The sequence below is a fragment of the Hypomesus nipponensis genome, chromosome 22 (genome assembly GCF_054491055.1).
Source record: "Hypomesus nipponensis isolate SF chromosome 22, ASM5449105v1, whole genome shotgun sequence".
Lineage (NCBI taxonomy): Eukaryota > Metazoa > Chordata > Actinopteri > Osmeriformes > Osmeridae > Hypomesus > Hypomesus nipponensis.
The window spans coordinates 6,582,501-6,600,433 of NC_140382.1; the positions used below are offsets into that span (position 1 = coordinate 6,582,501).

A 17,933-nucleotide genomic window follows, 5' to 3' on the forward strand; every position below is an offset into this window, starting at 1 on the left:
TTTGTGTGAGTGTGTCGTTAGGGACCAGTAAATTAGCTGTGGGTGACTGTATTTTTGTAACTGTGTGTTTTTGAGTGATTTAAAATGTGCCTTGACCTCCCTTGCCTCCATTGGAACAGAAGAATATCTTTGCCGGGTCTGAATAATTCAGAACCACAATTGCTTCTTGTGCATCTAGCTGACCTCCATGGACACTGCTGCTGGATTGATGTTTAATGAAGAGCTTTGAATCATCTGTCTCTCTGGTGAACCTCTTGTCCTGTGTACATAATCTCTTTCCGCCTGTAACTCTTTATTTCTCTCTTCATGACAGACCCTCTCTCTCTCATACGCGCACCACTCCCCTCCCACACCTTCCCTCTGTCCCTGGGTGGTGTGTGTCTGCAGGGTGCTTTATGACCCTGGTCGGTAACTCCAGTGAAGTGATGTTTAGATCCAGTGGAGATGGGTGTGTGTGTGTGTGGGGGGGGGGGGGGGGGGCACAGCCAGAATGAATTAACATGATTGAATGCAGTCGAGCTGTCATGGTGGCTAACACATTCTCCTCCATCCTCATAAACTTGGTCCTGTGCAATGTGGACCAGGAAGTAGCCACCCCAGCAGAAAGACTTGCCATCTCAATCTCCCCATGTTAAAATATCTACATTTTCACATTAATGTACATAGCATTCAATAATATTGATATTATTATTATTGGTATTATTTAAACTACAATGTTAGAATAATTGATGATGGCCTGGGGTCGCACCGTCCGTCCTCTCCTCCATGCCACCCAATGCTATCTGAATCAGAATCAGGTTGATTCAAACAAAGAATTTGCTTTGGTGGAGCAGACAGACCAGTAGAGTATGTATTGAAGATAAATCACACATGTGTTTCTTCATTTCAGATGATTTTGTTTGTGTACATTTTTCAATAACTTTACATGTATTAACCAACAAATTATTGCAGGGCCGTAATCATAATATATTTTGGGGGAGGCACCCCCCACAAATCTGGTCAAAATGTCCCCCCCAATATATTGATAAATATATGAATATAAATAAAATATACACGTGCTACGCTACGACAGGCAACCACGCACGCTATCCGAAATTATCATAACAAATGTAATCCTATTCATAACTAATTGTACAAAGTTTTCAGGGGGGCCTTCAGACTCCCCAACAGATTTCGTCCCCCCAATGTTGACTCCATGGCTACGGGCTTGAATTATTGACTTAAGTTAGGTGCATTTGATTGTCAGTTCATATCACCACCGCGTGGTCAAATGGTGTTACTGCAGATGTCTCGCCTTCTCCGGTCTTACCAATGAAAAAGCAGCTGTTGAGTTTACATTGTGGCGCGAGATTAAAACTAAACAAAGCAGGCTGAGACCAGCCTCAATAAGGAACGTTATTTCCGGTTAATTTATTATTATTATTATTTTCCAAATAAAAGTCACCAGAGTACTATTATTTAAACGTCAAAAGACAAGGACAGCTAATGTGTCACTGTGTACTATCACGTGTGTGTAAAATGTGAATAGACGTATGTCAAAGTTATTTATAATATTAACAATCATTTACAAAGTTTACCTTTGTGATTTACACTTTGGAACTTCACAGATTTATACAAATAACTAGACAAGTAATTATACGATCATAAACTAAAATGACTTACTGTATATCAAAATACGCCTTTAAACTTGGCGATCCTTGTATTATTATCGACAATTAGAGCTAGCTCTAAGTGATAACAGGAGCGCTACCGAATTCGCATCTCAAATGCTGTTATTCTGAAAGCAAATTCGCAAAACCGGAAATCCTTTGGAACTTGGACATTGTATCCTGCTAACTGCTGTTAGTGGTAGTCAGACACATTCATCTTTAAATATCTAACTAGATTACTTAGCGAATTTCAATATTTTTAGGATGATAGAGGCGTCTCGTTCTGAATGCTGTACGGATAACGTCACAGAACGGCCTGAAAGCACTGAGCTGAAAGATCAACTGTCAACTCCGAGGGGAGATGTCTCGTCAGCTAGCAATACAGTCCGTGCTTTCAGAAGGTAGATAGCTAACTGCTAACTAACGTAGCTGCTAAATGAACGTAAGGAATTCTAGCTATGTCAACAACTTTTGAAATAGTGTTGTGTGAGTGTGTGGTGTAAAGTGTCTGTGGAGTAAAGTGTTGTTTTCTCGTTGCAAAGGCTTCCTTTCTACACATGTATGCTTGTACTACTATATTTGAGCCGCTAAGTGGCGATAAAGTACTGTATTACGGTGATTTCCATAGTGATAGAAGTTCTGAAAGCAGGACTTTATTTCTTTCATCAGGACTCCCAACGCAGGATTGAAAAGAGTCAACTCCAACTTTAAATCACCTGTACGTCTGGCTATAAATAACTTCCACACAAATAGCACTACACATAATACAATCTCTCTTTGCTGCTGACAACCCATAAACAACCCGAAAGCACTCACACAGGTTCTCTTGGTCCTCAATGCATTTCAGCTTCAGAGCCTTAATGCCCCGGGCAGCAGTACTTCAGCCGACCCCCAGGCAGAGATAGACCGCCTGAGGAGGAGACGGGCAGATCTAGACACAGAGATTGCTCTGCTGGAGAAAGAGTGGGTATATGTCGTGTGTGCCCAAGCCCCATGTACTATCATGGCTGACGTGTTTCCTCTTTGTGTGCAGTGGTTTAAAAGTGGATGAGCTGGAGCGGCACATTCACCTTCTCCATGAGTACAACGACATCAAAGACATCGGACAAAGTCTGTTGGGTAAGATAGGTAAGGGCACCACACACACACACACACATACACACACACAATTGGCCCACTCCAGGTCCAGGTAGATTAGCTAACATCTCTCTTTGATCAGGCCCTCTCCAGGTGAGATAAATCAAGTTCATTGAAGATTGACAGATTAAAAACACTGCTTTGGGCACCGCCCTATACCGGTGGGCTTGTAGCCTTAAACCTTGTCTTTGCTCAGTCTTGCTCACTGGATGAAAATGGTAGGCTGGGTCATTTAAACTAGTACTTCTAGAATGTTTTGCCTCGTGCCTAATATGAGCTGATGATAAGCTTTGTTTGATTTAAACTTCATCTTAATTTATGTCTTTTGTTTATAAACATGCAGAAGGGGAAGCTGCTAAATACTTGTGATTCACTGTTGAAATACTCTCGATTCCGAGGAAGTGAGGGAGGTTGGAGGGATGAAAGAGAAATATAAAGTAATGGAGGGAAGGAGACTAAGGAGGAAAGACAAAAGAGAGAGAGACATAGTGAGGTGGCAGGGAGAGAGGGAATAAAAGGATGAGGCAATAAGGAAGGAGAGAGAGAGAGAGAGAGAGAGAGACCTGCCCACGCAGGGCCACTGAGGGAGAGATGCAGAGAGAGACATCCGCACTGTGGTGGTGGTGTTTCCCTTTGACACAATGGCCACATTCACGACACAAACACACACACACTTTCTCTGACCACTGTCCTGACCCCCCCCCCCCCACACACACACACACACACAAAAACTCTGTATTGCTGGCCCCAGTTCTGACCTACACACACTCTTTAATTTGCCACTGTCTTGACGCCACACACACACATACATTCCTGCACAATTTGCATGTGTGTGGGTTGAATTTCATAATGGCGCGTGTCATGCGTCAAAGAAAGAACAACGTCTAATCCTGTGTGTGTGTGTGTGTGTGCGCGCGCTCCTCAGCCTCCCTAAGAGGAGTGACCACAGGAGACTTGTACAGCCACTTCGGCCTGGACTTGGAGGACTGAGATGCTCCTTGAATACGGCTCCTCCCATCACAGACCGAGAGGCCGGAAAGAATATCAAAGGACTGGATCCAAACAACCTTGCTTAACCCCATCAGATCTACTGGAGAGCCGGGTGTGTAGGGGCTAGGGGACTGCTCTGGGCCGACACCTGAGCTGGACTACTGGCTCTGGTGCATGGGAGTCAACCAGGGGCCACCCTATCCTGCAGGGAGGCCTGGTCACTGGAGTCGTGGATAGCCTGTTCTTACTGAATCTGACTCAGTTGTTCTCATATTAGTGCTGGTGTTAAAATGTGTAGAGTTCAGATCTGACTATCTTTTGGATTACACCACAGCTGGGCCTGGAGAACTGGGCCTGGGACAGCACGTAGCTGGATTGGTCAGGCTCCTAATGTGTTATGTTCTGCTAGCAACTTGTTGAAGGATATACTTTACACTGGATAGTAGTTGCCTGTAAATGTATAAATAAAGTTTTGTTCAATTGAACAAGTCTCCACAACAGACGTCTTGGAAATAATTATGGAAAGCTTGCAGAACTGAGCAAACAGCATGTACAAGGCGTGTCGCTATCAGGGGAAGGCAAAAGCTGATGTTATTTGTGTGTTTTGTCTTGTGCTGATAGTGCTTGCCCCGTTGGAGCTTAGCTCATCTCCTCATCTAATCTTCATCGGTCAAAGACCATCAGTTGATAGAGAACTCTAATTTGACAAGCAGAAGATCATATAATGTTAAGGATAACATGCATAACACCTTATCGTCGTATTCTCCCAACAGAGCAAAGTTTAAATTGTGAACTTGAGCCTAGTATTTGCTTTAATGTGAAGTGTAACTTCCTCTTTCGGAGAAATCAAACTAAAGCACAACATAATAGGATGATAAGGCTACAATGTCACCTTAACATATCACGGTGTCCAGAAACCATGTGGCCATCGGAACTGCTTGAGCCTACTCCGCTGGTGGAGCTTGAACAATGTTTAAATGGCCAGAGATTTGCGGCTATGCGCAGGTCCCGTGTAGTTATGACGTTCATCTACGTGGCCCCGGGGTCTGGGTGGTGTGACTGCACGCTGATTCCCCACCCAAGAAACTGTTGATGGTTTTTTTTCACAAGCGCCTCACGGTCCTGCAGCGCGGCCTTGTTACTACCGGGTAGAAACGAATGAGAGCAGCCGAGCACTCGAGTCGTTGCCAGGGCCGCATTTCCTTGAGTCAGAACTGCTAACTCCGCCTCTATCGGATGCAATTGTAAACTACGGTGGTGGTGGTTGGTTGTAGCTGCTGTCAATCACTTCTTACAGTACCGGTGGATACGGAGGGGGCGGGCGAAGCTAAGAAAATTATAAGGTCATTTGAATTACTGTAGTGAGCGAGATTATGGCTACTATAAAACAGAAAAAATGATTCCAGTGATAAGAACTGACGGATGATTTAAATGGGGGTAAAGTTGAACCGAGGCGCCACGCTAATTTGATAGAATATCGCTGGTGGAAGAGAGAGCTGAACTGAACCCCGGTGTGTGTCTGACAAGGCAAGCGAGCGACAGGGTGAGCCAGGCAAACGGTGGAAGGCTTTGCTAAGCCGATCAAGGCGGAATAGCACAAAACGGGGCTGGTGGTTTATACGCACATTGTAGTGATTGTGGATACGTGAAGCAAGGTATGTGATTAACACATTTTCGGCATTTGCCATCTTTTTCTCCAGGACGGTCTGTTTCCGGATACATGTTATCTGGGAGCTTGGTCCTAACCGACGCGTGCTCTACCAACTGTCCTTTAACAACCTTGCCAAATGTATAGTTGCGTGCGTTTGGACACAGCAGGCTTGGTTATTGTTAAATTATGTTTCCAAAAACTAGCCTACGTAGGCCACTGTCCGCGCCAGGAGTGCGGATGACGGATACCGAATAACAGCGAGCATCATCAAGACCAGCAATTGAGATGGGGGTTACTGGCAGTCAGAAATAGCTCGAGCATTCGAATAGGGAAAGGCTATACCGATGCGCACCACTAGCTACGCATACACTTAGCTGAAGCTTCAATTTATAGCATCTGGCTACTCGGGCATGGAAAAATGTGAATATTGGTGGTCAAACCAGGTTCCAACATTAGGCCTTTTCTCCATGAACGGCATGTATTGATGGTTCTTATTGTAGTGACCACATTTTCTTATTTGTAGGCTACATTCTCATCAGTCTCAGTCTTCAGCCTCTCCAGTACCGCAGTGTTGCTGCTGCTAAGCGCCTTGAAATGCCCCAGTGTAGAGCACGGCCCCATTCATTGATAGATTACCATACAATATGATTTTTTGGGGACAGTGCTCTAAAAACAGCTGTGAACGTGGCAATCTTCTGGATACGAATGAGTAAATGAATGTATCATAATGCCCTGCTACAGCCACTCAGATTAATTTGTTAGTTGGGCTAGGCTACATTATTATTTTTGTTGGCATGAAGTAGATAATGAATAGCCTACGCGCAAATCAGGACAATCTAACTGACGAGGATGACTGTTCTGTCCATCTTAATATTTGTATTACTTTACATGTTTCCTTTCAGAACGTTGACGACAGTGACGGTTATCTATGTTACCCTTCAGCCGTCCAGTTCATTAATAATGCCTAGTTCTCCTTGCCATATCAAGTAACCGCGACTGATTTTCTTGCAACATAAGGGGTTGTGGCTTTGGGTGGTTGCGTCCATCCGTAAACAAACCCTCTTGGAATGATCTCTAATTTCCTAAACGGACAGGATGATCCGACAAAGCCTACATAAACGACAGCGAAGGACCGTAGTTAAGTGATGTTTTAGTTTAGAAAATGTTTAAAAATTTCTTGGAATGTTTTAAACAACACATTTTAAAATTACTGAAGTGCAGAAAAACAAATATCATTCTAGATTCAGGAAAATATTTAGCTTTATAGCATCTTCAGAAGGGGAGTAGCAAGTGTGCTTAGTAACCTACAGTTGGGATAAGAACTATATTCGTTGTTGCATCATGAAGGATAGAAAGAGAGATGGTGGGAACTTTGGATGGATGGTTAAAGGTAGGGATAACTACAGCAGATCAGGTACCATTGTATTTGCTAGCATCAGCACCCTCACAGTCAAAGGTCATAGTTCATGCATGACTGATGTCTGTCTGGGTTTGTTCCTACACCACTGATGGCACATGTCACTTGTATATACTGTACAAGCAGACACTTTGTGTCAATAATAAAGTCTTCCAAGTCGTTTTTTGACATGTAGTCCATTTGTATACTTTGGATCAGTGACAGTACAGTTCTGTTGTCCCATCTAGCCAATGAGAATTAAGTATTAGTCAAGTCTTTCTCCTGGTCTTTGTGTCTCTCTGTGGTGCTATTAGTATCATTGGATATTAGGCCTAGTACACTGTATCATAGACATTTTGGTTGTAGTGCAGGGCTATCTTTAGCAGTCCAATTACCGGTGTGCAGTATGACCAGAACAGGGTACTGATGTTAGTAGCACTGCTGATTTAGTTGACAGTGTGGTATTGTTGTTGTGATGTTTCCTCCTCGAGCCAATTTCCTTTTATGGCTTGCTTTTTGTGATGTGTGAATCCTAACCCTACCTAGAACAAATATACGTTACAGTGCTAATGTGTTGATGTGTGTGTGTGGTTGTGTTTCCTTTATTAGATGATGCGTCTGGCGTGCACTACGGCCCTACTCTTCGTGCTGCGTCTCCTGGCGGGGTTACCGTGGTTTCAGGTGCTTCCCTCTATCGCCATCTTCTACCTGGGCACCGGGGGGTGGAGCTTCCTGCAGATCTTCGCCAAGACCATCGGCAGAGACCTACAGTGAGTACAACATCTGGGGTGTGTGTGCATGTGTATGAAGGGGGCCAGTGAGATGCAGTGTTTCACTAGAACAATGCCACCATTCCAGACTGAGGCTAGGTGAGCTAGGGAAAGCAACATATTCCTGTAATTCAGGTACTAGCTTGTGTGTGTAGCTACCAGCGTGAATAGGTGAGGAATGTTCTAGTTGGCCAAACTTAAAGCAAGGAGACAGGTGAGTCTGTATGTGTACTTTGACTGTCACCATGGTGACTGTTAAGGGCCATGAAGTTAAGCCAAGACCCCACCTGGTGACTCATCATTTCCCATGATCCTTTGTGGAGCTTGTCCCAGATCTAACAAGCCCAGGCTGGTGAACATATCAAGCTCCCATACACAGCTTGTACACATCCAGTCATATGAAATCTGTGAAAGGCAGAAAGGAGGGATGGTAGGTAGGAAGGATGAAAGCTTGTCACACAGAACCAGGTGTAACCTGCCCATTAGATGCTAGTTGTGAATACCTGCCTGACCTGTTAGAACCTACCTGACCTGACCTACAGAAACCACCAATATGGCCCAGCCCAAGGGGATACTTCATCACAATAAGTAGTCATTAAATACAATTGTAAAAAAACAATCTATATATATCTTTTGTAATTATATCAGCAACGTGAGAGTGGATTTTAAATAACTTGTCTGGTGGAAGTGAAGGGAATATTTGATCCAAAGTGTATTTTAGTGGACAGTCCATTTAAAGGCACTGCAGTGTGTGCATATGGAGGCTTCACCTCTGTACACGTGAGCTGTAAAACCTTTATGATCTGTGAGTACAGTAGACTTTGTTCACCCCCCCCACCCTAAGCTTAAACTAGTGACCTTTTACCTCAATGTTTTACATCTGGCTTCTGATAATGATCCTTAATGTATTTGTTTAAATACATTATGGCTTGGTGTGCCAATTGGGAAAAAAAGGTAGTGGTTAGATAAGAGTTTTGCTCATAATTGTAGACATCAACTTATCGGGGTTTGGTACTCGTGTCATTTACATTCACTGGTTTCACTCTTTATAATTTCCAAGTTGACATATATTTTCCAAACTAGTTGATCACAATATTTTATTCAGATCAACTTGACTCCTATTGGCTGTATTTCTGCGCGTGCTGTCATTGGTCATTGGCACAATATGTCTCTCTTTAGCAGTGTTCTCATTGGTCCTTGTCCCTGCTCATTCCTTTTCCAGTGCGGCAGGCGTCCTCCTTAAGGTGAAGTTGAATGTACGGAGGCACCTGAGCGAGAAGAACACCATCCCCAAGATCTTCGCTGAGACGGTGCGTCGCCACGGCGACAAGACGGCTCTGATCTTCGAGGGCACCGGCGAGAGGTGGAGCTTCCATCAGCTGGACGAGTACTCGAACCGCGTGGCCAACCTGCTGCTCCAGAGAGGGTTCGTGGAGGGAGATGTGGTGGCCCTCTTCATGGAGAACCGGTCCCAATACGTGGGCCTGTGGCTGGGCATGGCCAAGATAGGAGTGGAGGCCGCCCTCATCAACTTCAACCTGAGGCTGGAGGCCCTGGTCCACTGTGTGACCATCTCCAACGCCAAGGCAGTGGTGTTTGGCAGCGAGCTGACTGATGGTGAGGAGGGAGGGGTGGAATTGATGAGAGGGAAGGGGTGATGGAGGGTAGAGGAATAAGAAGCTCTGTGTCATCAACTCGAACCGGGTGACAATTGAGGGATGGAGATAAAGAGGGAAATGGTGGGGAGGGGGGGATAGAGGAAGGGATTAACTATATGGTTCCATCATGTGGATCAGTTGTGAGAATGCAGGGAGACAGGAAGCTGGAGGGATGGAAAGATGAGAGGGATATCATTAAGGATGGAGAGAGAATAGAAGGTTGCAAGGGATGGGGAAAGACATTCCTTTTAGTGGTCCCATGTAAGTTATAGCATTGAAATGTAAGGTTTTGTTCTGCTAAGTTTGGGGCAGACACTGCAGACGTGAATCAAGCCTATATTTATCCAGTGGTTTTATGTCTTAAAGTAATTGGAAACCTCCCTCCCCAGTCCCCCTCCCTCCCCAGTCCCCCTCCCTCCCCAGGGCCAGTCAGCACATTCCCCTCACCGAGCGAGAACAGCAGGCGTTTACATCACCGTATGTCTGTTTGTGGGGGCTTCTGGGAGAATCATGGCTCTCTCTCTGTTGTACTCAGTAGCTGTTTCCTTCTCTCTGTCTGCTCCTCCCTTTCCTCTTCCTCTCCGTCTTGCTCTATCTTCCTCACATTCTTTCTCTGCCTCTCTCTCTTCAATCATTGGTCTCTTGTTCTCTGTATTTCTGTCTTTTACTGATCCCCCCTCTCTCCACCTCCCCATCTCCTCACTCCATCCACCACCCTCCCTCTCCTCCCTCCCCTCCCTCCCCGCTCCATCCTCTCTCCTTCCCTTCATCCCCCTCTCTCAGCCATGTCGGAGATCCACAGCTCCATGGGGAAGACAGTCCAGCTGTTCTGCTCTGGAGACTGGGATCCCCAAAAAGTTCCTGAGGGAACCGAGTGCCTAGAACCCCTCCTGGACTCTGCCCCCACCCACCTGCCCAGCCGGCCCCAGCGTTGCTTCACAGGTCAGACAGCCACTCTCAGACAGCCAGTCATGCAACTTCTCTGGCATGTTTACATTTCGGATTATAGAAGAAACGGTGTCCTCGTGGACCTGCTGTTATTTAGAAAGACCTTGTTCTGCTGTGTCGGTGCCTACTGACCTGCTGGTGTCTCTCTTGTCTCTCTTTGTCCCTCCCATGTTTGTCTCTCTTGTATGTGTCTGCCCTGTGTGTGTGTGTGTGCGCGTGTGGCTGACAGACCGTCTTTTCTACATCTACACATCTGGGACCACAGGGATGCCCAAGGCGGCCATTGTGGTACACAGCAGGTAGGCAGCAGCTCTGTACTCATAACCCTTAATCCCTAACCGTGACCATCTGTCCTTTCACATAGCTTCTAGCAGGAGCTTCCAGAACCTAGTCCACAGCTCCTAGTCCACAGCTCCTAGTCCACAGCTCCTAGTCCACAGCTCCTAGTCCACAGCTCCTAGTCCACAGCTCCTAGTCCCTAGTTGGGGGGTGAACGAGGGAACACCACCAACTTCCTCTCTCTCCTCCTTCCCTCTCTGTCGTTCTGTCTCTCAGGTACTATCGCATGGCTGCGTTGGTTTACCACGGTTTCAAGATGACCCCAGACGATGTGCTGTATGACTGCCTTCCCCTCTACCACTCTGCAGGTGTGTATCTGTGTGTGTTATAGAGACAACATACAGCGAGGGGACATCTGAAGATGCATTCATTTCTTTTATTTTGTGCGTGTGTTGGATGGCGTGTCTCTGTGTCATGTTCGAGTACCATAGCAGTGCATGTGTGTCTGCCGTGCTAACACAGCCTCCATACCCCCCCCAGGTAACATAGTAGGAGTGGGCCAGTGCCTGATCCATGGGATGACTGTGGTCATCAAGAAGAAGTTCTCAGCTTCACGCTTCTGGGATGACTGTGCCAAGTACAACTGCACGGTAGGCTTGGCGGGGAGGGGAGGGGTCACTCTATAGGAGCTCAGCTGTCTCTATTACAGGCTGTAGGGCTTGCCTGTCAGCCATTTCCCTCACTCACTCTCTCTCCCCTCCCGGCCCCATGTCGTTCTGGCTCCAGATCGTCCAGTACATCGGGGAGATCTGCCGGTACCTGCTGAACCAGCCGGTGCGGGACACGGAGCGTCAGCACCGGGTGCGCATGGCCCTGGGGAACGGCCTGCGCCAGTCCATCTGGGAAGAGTTCACCCAGCGCTTCAGCGTGCCGCAGATCGCCGAGTTCTACGGCGCCACCGAGTGCAACTGCAGCCTGGGGAACTTCGACAACAAGGTGAGTCGCTCTGAACACCCTCGCCTTCTGTCTCCTCCTCCCTCGACCCCCGCCTCCCCCCCTCCCTCCATGCGCTTCCCGCCCCCGTCTCGCGCCCCTCCTTGCACCTCCTCCCCTGTTGCCTCGAGTGGTTTTGAGTCGAGTGGTTTTGACGCGGGGTGTGTCGTCAGACGGGCGCGTGCGGCTTCAACAGCAGGATCCTGCCCTACGTCTACCCCATCAGACTGGTGAAGGTGGATGAGGAGACCATGGAGCTCACCAGAGGTCCTGACGGAGTCTGCATCCCCTGCCAACCCGGTAACACATACAAACACACACATACGTATATATATATATATATAAACAGGGAGTCAGGTGGCTGAGCGGTTAGGGAATCGGGCTAGTAATCAGAAGGTCGCCAGTTCGATTCCCGGCCGAGCCAAATGACGTTGTGTCCTTGGGCAAGGCACTTCACCCTACTTGCCTCGGGGGAATGTCCCTGTACTTACTGTAAGTCACTCCGGATAAGAGCGTCTGCTAAATGACTAAATATAAATATACACACAGACATGCACACCATGGCCTTTGTACTTGCTAAATACATTCTCAGGCGCTTCATGCTACAGTCATTCAGCCCTCATTAAAGGTCTGCATGATTGAAAATGTATTCATAATCCTTATTTATCTCTCTCACTCTTCATCTCCTCATTCCTCCCTCCCTTCCTCTCTCTCTCCTTGTCTCCTTCTTTCCATCCAACCCTTTCTCTTTCTCCTCCCTCCCTCCCTCCCTCCCTCCGTCTCCAGGTGAGCCAGGTCAGCTGGTGGGCCGGATCATCCAGAACGACCCTCTCCGAAGGTTCGACGGCTATGTCAACCAGTCAGCGACCAGCAAGAAGATCGCCAACAGCGTGTTCAAAAAGGGAGACAGTGCCTATCTCTCAGGTCAGACACCAGCGTGTGACCCGCACGCTCTCTCCCCCCCCCCCCCCCCCCGTCACCCCGATCTTGCTATTCCGAGCACGCCTCTCCTGTCTCCGCTCTCTCTCACGCACACTTTTCTCTCTCTGTCTCTCTCTCACGGTGTCCTCTGTCCTCCGTCTCCAGGCGATGTCTTGATCATGGATGAGTGTGGCTACATGTACTTCAAGGACCGCACAGGCGACACGTTCCGCTGGAAGGGGGAGAACGTCTCCACCACCGAGGTGGAGGGCACCCTGAGCAGGCTGCTGGACATGAAGGATGTGGTCGTCTACGGGGTGGAGGTTCCAGGTAAAACACAGGCCGCCCTCATGGAGAAAATCGTATACTTGAATACCGGCTCCATGCATGTATGGGAGGAGACGTCAAATAGCAACGGTGCCAAATGGGGTTGGGAATGACGTCATCCTGATCGATGTTTCCCGCCGCATCAGGAGCGGAGGGCAAGGCTGGCATGGCCGCCATCGCTGACCCCACACACACCACCGACCTGGAGAAGTTTGGGCGAGACCTGGAGAAGACCCTGCCCCCCTATGCTCGGCCCGTCTTCCTTCGTTTCCTGCCGGAGGTCAACAAGACAGGTGAGCGGCACGCTAGCATACCCCGGCTGATGATCCTCATTGGTTAGAGAGACAAATTAGACCGATTCATGGCTGGATCGAGACTTACATTTACAGTTAGCAGGCGCTCTTATCCAGAGCGACTTACAGTGAGTACAGGGACATTCCCTCCCCCCTCCTTGCCCAAGGACACAACATAATTTTTCACGGCTGGGAATCGAACCGGCAACCTTCTGATTAATAGGTCGATTCCCTAACCTCTCAGCCATCTGACCCCCCTCATCTGACTTATTTGAGAGAGACAGGTGAGTCAGGGGAGTGTAGGTTACAGTAGATTATTTAAGAGGTTTCAGACAGAACGTGAGACAGGTGAGAGGCACACCATTCTCAAGTAACACTTTATCCATCTCCCTCTCACCCTGCCCGCCCCCCCCCCTCCCCCCTCATTCTAGGCACCTACAAGTTCCAGAAGTCCGACATGAGACGGGAGGGCTTCGACCCCAGCCTGGTGTCAGACAGACTGTACTTCCTGGATCCCAGCAGGGGGCGCTATGCGGCGTTGGATCAGGAGCTGCACCGTAGCATCCTCTCAGGGAAGCAGAAACTCTGAGACCACAGGAACCGCCCTCCCCACACACACACACACACACACATATTCATACATACATACATACACACAACAGCTTTATTCTCTCACACACAGATGCACGCACACACACACACACACACACACACACAGCATCCCAGACCTCTGTTGCCCACGCCCCTTGTTATCTCCACAACCACAGAGAAAGGCAGATGGGCTCCACCCAGGTCATCTGGTATCTGACACCCCAACACCAAACACATGCCCCCCCCTCACACACACAGAGACTTGTGACAACGAACCTTCATTGACCCCTGACCCCTGACCCAGCCCTCAGCCACTGGTGGAAGGGGTAGGCACTGAGATGGGCGTGGCATTCCGAATGCAAAAACTTAACTAACTGCAAACCTGATGGACGGGGCTCGAGGAGGAAGAAAGAACGTACCGGCACCTTACCGGGAACATGAAGGGAATGACATCATGCACAGTAGAAATTAGAGAAACATCTGTCTGTTTGTCTGTCTGTCCGTCTGTCTGTCTGTCTCACAATGAAGGCCTAACCAGGCCTAACCTGCACAATTGCTAGTGTCGTACTTAAGTCCAGAAAGCCCTTATCTTGGTAAGGTACACCTGTAGAGGTCAGTAGAGAGGGGAGTCTCCTTCCAGTCTGGGAAGTAATGGGGAGGGCGCCTCCTAGTGGTTTAATCTGAAGGAGGTTAAAAGTGGAATAGACATCCAGTGTTGGACGTGCAATAATCAGTTGAGATGAACTGATTTAAAACTGCTTTCTATATCTGCATCACACCAAAGGTATCGTTTAAAATTCCTAGAATAGCCGTGACTGTGTAATATTATGATGATGATGGATGATATGTTTAAACTTTGTGTTGCCTTCGGCTGCAGTTCAGATGCATGGCGCCAACGCTGCCATGACTCTGCCAGCCTGGCTAGTACCCCTCCCCCCTAGGGGGCGCTCCTCATCTCACATGCTGTTCAATTTACACCTGTTGGAAACACAAAGAACAACATTGTGAAACCCTCTTTTTCAAACTTGTGGCTGTCCTCAATGTGCTTGGCGTCTTTAAGGATTGTGCAGGTTAGGCCTACTGGGTCTACTTGTGTGTGTACACGTGAAGCGTGGTGGATGAAGATGTGTGGTGGAAGGAGGGAGGAGGGAAGAACAACAGGGGAACAGTATTTTGGGGTTTGTTTGTTTGGACCTCCTTTATTTCTCTTATTTATTTTCCGTAGCAGCAGCATGAATGATCAACACAGACAGAGCTGTGTGCCTTACAGTGGGTTCACAGGCCCTGTCCTATACCACACCCTTACGTCCTGAATGATCTCCCTGTTCCCTCCCTGCACTGCTCTCTAGCGCCTTGGCTAGGACCCTATACACACTCCAGTATCATTCCTCCATAATCCAAATACTGGACCACATACTCTGAGTGAGCACACTGCTTTACGTCCCGCCTCCCGATCACTCTTCTATTGCAGTTTTGGTGCCCCCCTCCCTGCACCCCCTTCCCATGACAGGAAGTCTCTGTATTAGGCCAGTGTCCATATCCTGTCATAACACCACACCCTCCACCAGACCTCCATGCACTGCCCTTTCCAGGGTCACGTGACCGCTTTGTCACTGCAGGCTGCTTGGAGCTCCAGACTGAGCTGTCCAACAAGCTCTCAGCCGAACAGGCAGACTCTTATGACCCCACTCAGCCTTCTGCTGAGACTGAGGTGGAGCGGGGTGACGGAGGCGGAGCGGGGTGACGAAGGCGGAGCGGGGTGACGTAGGCGGAGCGGGGTGACGGAGGCGGAGCGGGGTGACGGAGGCGGAGCGGGGTGATGGAGGGATAGATGAAGGGACAGCAGGAGACATAGTTGGGAGAAGAGACCAGAGTGTTGGCCGTCTTCATCCAAACTTCATTTGAGGGAGTTTGCTCCCAATTGTTTTCAACTGGCATCCTCTCCTTTGCTCTCCTTCCTCTATCTTGAATTGGGGTGGTAGAGTTTATTTTTCCCCAAGGGCTATGATCGGCCACCGTTCCCACCTAAAGCAGTAGTCTTCAGTAACTCGCGGGACGATGACGTCCCTACATCTCTAACACTTCCTTGCTCCAGCTCTCTATTTAGTGTAATGTACAAATATAACTTAGTGGGGGTGGGGGGCTCTTGGAATGATTGACATCCACCCTTGGCTCCTCCCTCATCTCCTCTTGTATGGACACTGGAAGAGAAAGAGTGCTGGTGTAGGTTGTTTGGTTTCACCGTACTTAGTATATATTCTAGGCAAAGCGTTTGAAAAGCGAGTGACCAATGATGTAAACTAAAGTGTTATTGTGGGGACTGAGGTGGGGGAGACAGAAACACTGCTCTGATGCTTCTAGCCGTGGGCTGCACTTCTGCACCTGACCACAGGGTGGCACATGATTGAGCAATTTGTCTCTGCCTTCCCTTCTCCTTTCGAGTTCGTCTTCACCTTTTTGTATTTTAAATTATTATTTTGTAAAAGAAGTATTAATTATTCTTTATTTGATTGTGTTTTGACGATTTTTTTTGTTGTTGTTGCTTGGCTCGTATATTTGCTGTTGTTTGTTTTGACTCTGCGTGAGATCCTAGCTCTGAGGGCAGAGGAGACGCAGTGTGTGCGTGCACATGATGGAGCCCTGAGAGGTGTCACCGGACACCCAGACCTATGACAGCCCCAGGCCAGTGGGGGGGGGGGGGCTTTACTCTGGATCTGTCACTGGGCTGGGCTGAGGCCCTTACTGTTTGGATACCTGCTGTGGTCTTGATCATGCACACACACACACACAGCCTGGCGAGGTGAGAGGATTGTGTGACAGTATCAAAGTCCTTAATTCAGATCAACGTGGTAGACGTTCCAACAACAGTTCATTGCTACTCAGAATAGGCAATACACCTTTACTAAATCAGTCTAAATGCTGCTATCTTGACCCTCGCTTCACTGGGCTGCGGCTGGCACAAACTCCTAAACTGTGTATGTGGGTGCAGAGGCTTCAGCAGGAGTGTAAGGGTGCGGGTCACATTTTCAGCCACAGGGGGGCGCTGTTTCATTATCTTTTCATCACCATGGCCGCAGGGGCGGTTAGCACTGCCCCTCTGTCCATAAGGATGGACATTAGACCTAACTGTATCAATTAAGGGTTACAAATATCACCACAAGAGTCCACTACAAAGGGGGGACAGTAAAACAACTTCACAAAAGACATGTTTGTTTACCGTGCAGACGGAACTACTTTACTGTACCTGTCTTGTCATTTATGTGTCGTTTCATTGGCCAGTAGATATATCTGTCTTTTGAAGGGGACCCCATGGCTTGTTCTTATTGGTCCATATCAGTTGTATGGTATGTTTTAGCTTATCCAAAGACCAATGTTAGTATCAGAACAGCTTTCTGGTCATTCCACCCACCCCCTTGATTGAACTAAAATGCAGTGGTTTAGCAACAGTTGTCAGTCGCTAGCCAATGACGTTGAAGTTCAGAGACCACCGCAAAGAAGAGGGGAAGGGAGGGTGAATGCTTAGTAAAGGAACGTGCCCTGGGAGAAGCGTCCTGCAGACCTGCCCCTGACGCCTGTGTACATCTGCAAAAGACACATTTATAAGGTCACACTATAGGGTCACATTATAGGGTCACATTATGGGGTCACATTATGGGATCTAGCCAAGATTTAGGCTCCCTCCCTCCCCGTCTATGGTCTGTGTAAAGAGTGCACTTTTTATTTGTCTTTTTATTCTGTTGTGGTACTCAGGAACTATTCCAAACAATGGCTGAGAAGGGACCGTGTTTGTTTCTTTGCTTCCAGGCAGCAGGCAGCTGGTATAGTGTGTGTGTTTGTCAGGGGTGGGGGTGGTGGGCGGAGGGGGTTGTTTAGAGGGAGGTGTGTGAGGTGTGGGGTGAGACACACTGATGTCCTCTTCAGATGACTTTAGCTGTACAAATCATGCTCTCGAAGAAACATAAAAGGATAAAACGTGGCAATGGCAAATCAACATTAATAAAACTATTTAAATTGTTGACGTTGGTGTCTTCATTTTCTTCTTGTAATGAAAGTGGAGGGGTTTTCATGCATGTTCTTTGATTAAAACGTCCTGTTAGGAAGCCTGGCGGGAAAAAGACTATCGACAATTAATGGTGACACTTTATCAACAGACTGAATAATTGAGCATAATAATAATTAATTGAGAGTTCACAGCAGAGATTCATGTAGTCTCATGTAATGTACTTTGTAGATAGAGTACAATAGGCTTCAGCAGGACTGTAAGGGTGTGGGTCACATCTTCAGCCACAGGGCGGCGCTGTTTCATTATCTTTTCATCACCATGGCCGCA

The 17,933-nt window shown here is 47.8% G+C and overlaps 2 protein-coding genes across 4 annotated transcripts; both read left to right on the forward strand.

Moving 5' to 3' along the window:
• Window positions 1-1,785: 1,785 nt before the first annotated feature.
• On the forward strand, window positions 1,786-4,274 carry swi5 (SWI5 homologous recombination repair protein). Of its 2 annotated transcripts, none has more exons than XM_084687369.1 (5): window positions 1,786-2,050; window positions 2,319-2,367; window positions 2,497-2,612; window positions 2,683-2,768; window positions 3,712-4,274. In XM_084687369.1, the coding sequence occupies exons 1-5, from the start codon at window positions 1,914-1,916 to the stop codon at window positions 3,774-3,776; spliced, it is 453 nt and encodes a 150-aa protein (XP_084543495.1). In that variant the 5' UTR covers window positions 1,786-1,913; the 3' UTR covers window positions 3,777-4,274. The 2 variants fall into 2 exon arrangements, with proteins under 2 accessions (XP_084543495.1, XP_084543494.1); XM_084687368.1 differs by having other exon boundaries at window positions 1,787-2,050; window positions 2,683-2,777.
• An 823-nt stretch (window positions 4,275-5,097) lies between these two features.
• slc27a4 (solute carrier family 27 member 4) lies at window positions 5,098-17,619 on the forward strand. 2 transcript variants are annotated; one of them, XM_084686457.1, is made up of 13 exons: window positions 5,098-5,431; window positions 7,433-7,593; window positions 8,816-9,210; window positions 10,035-10,193; window positions 10,429-10,498; window positions 10,755-10,846; window positions 11,019-11,128; window positions 11,265-11,474; window positions 11,645-11,771; window positions 12,258-12,395; window positions 12,558-12,722; window positions 12,866-13,012; window positions 13,444-17,619. In XM_084686457.1, exons 2-13 carry the CDS (start codon window positions 7,433-7,435, stop codon window positions 13,599-13,601), a joined length of 1,932 nt encoding a protein of 643 aa, XP_084542583.1. In that variant the 5' UTR covers window positions 5,098-5,431; the 3' UTR covers window positions 13,602-17,619. The 2 variants fall into 2 exon arrangements, with proteins under 2 accessions (XP_084542583.1, XP_084542584.1); XM_084686458.1 differs by having other exon boundaries at window positions 5,098-5,319.
• Window positions 17,620-17,933: the final 314 nt, after the last annotated feature.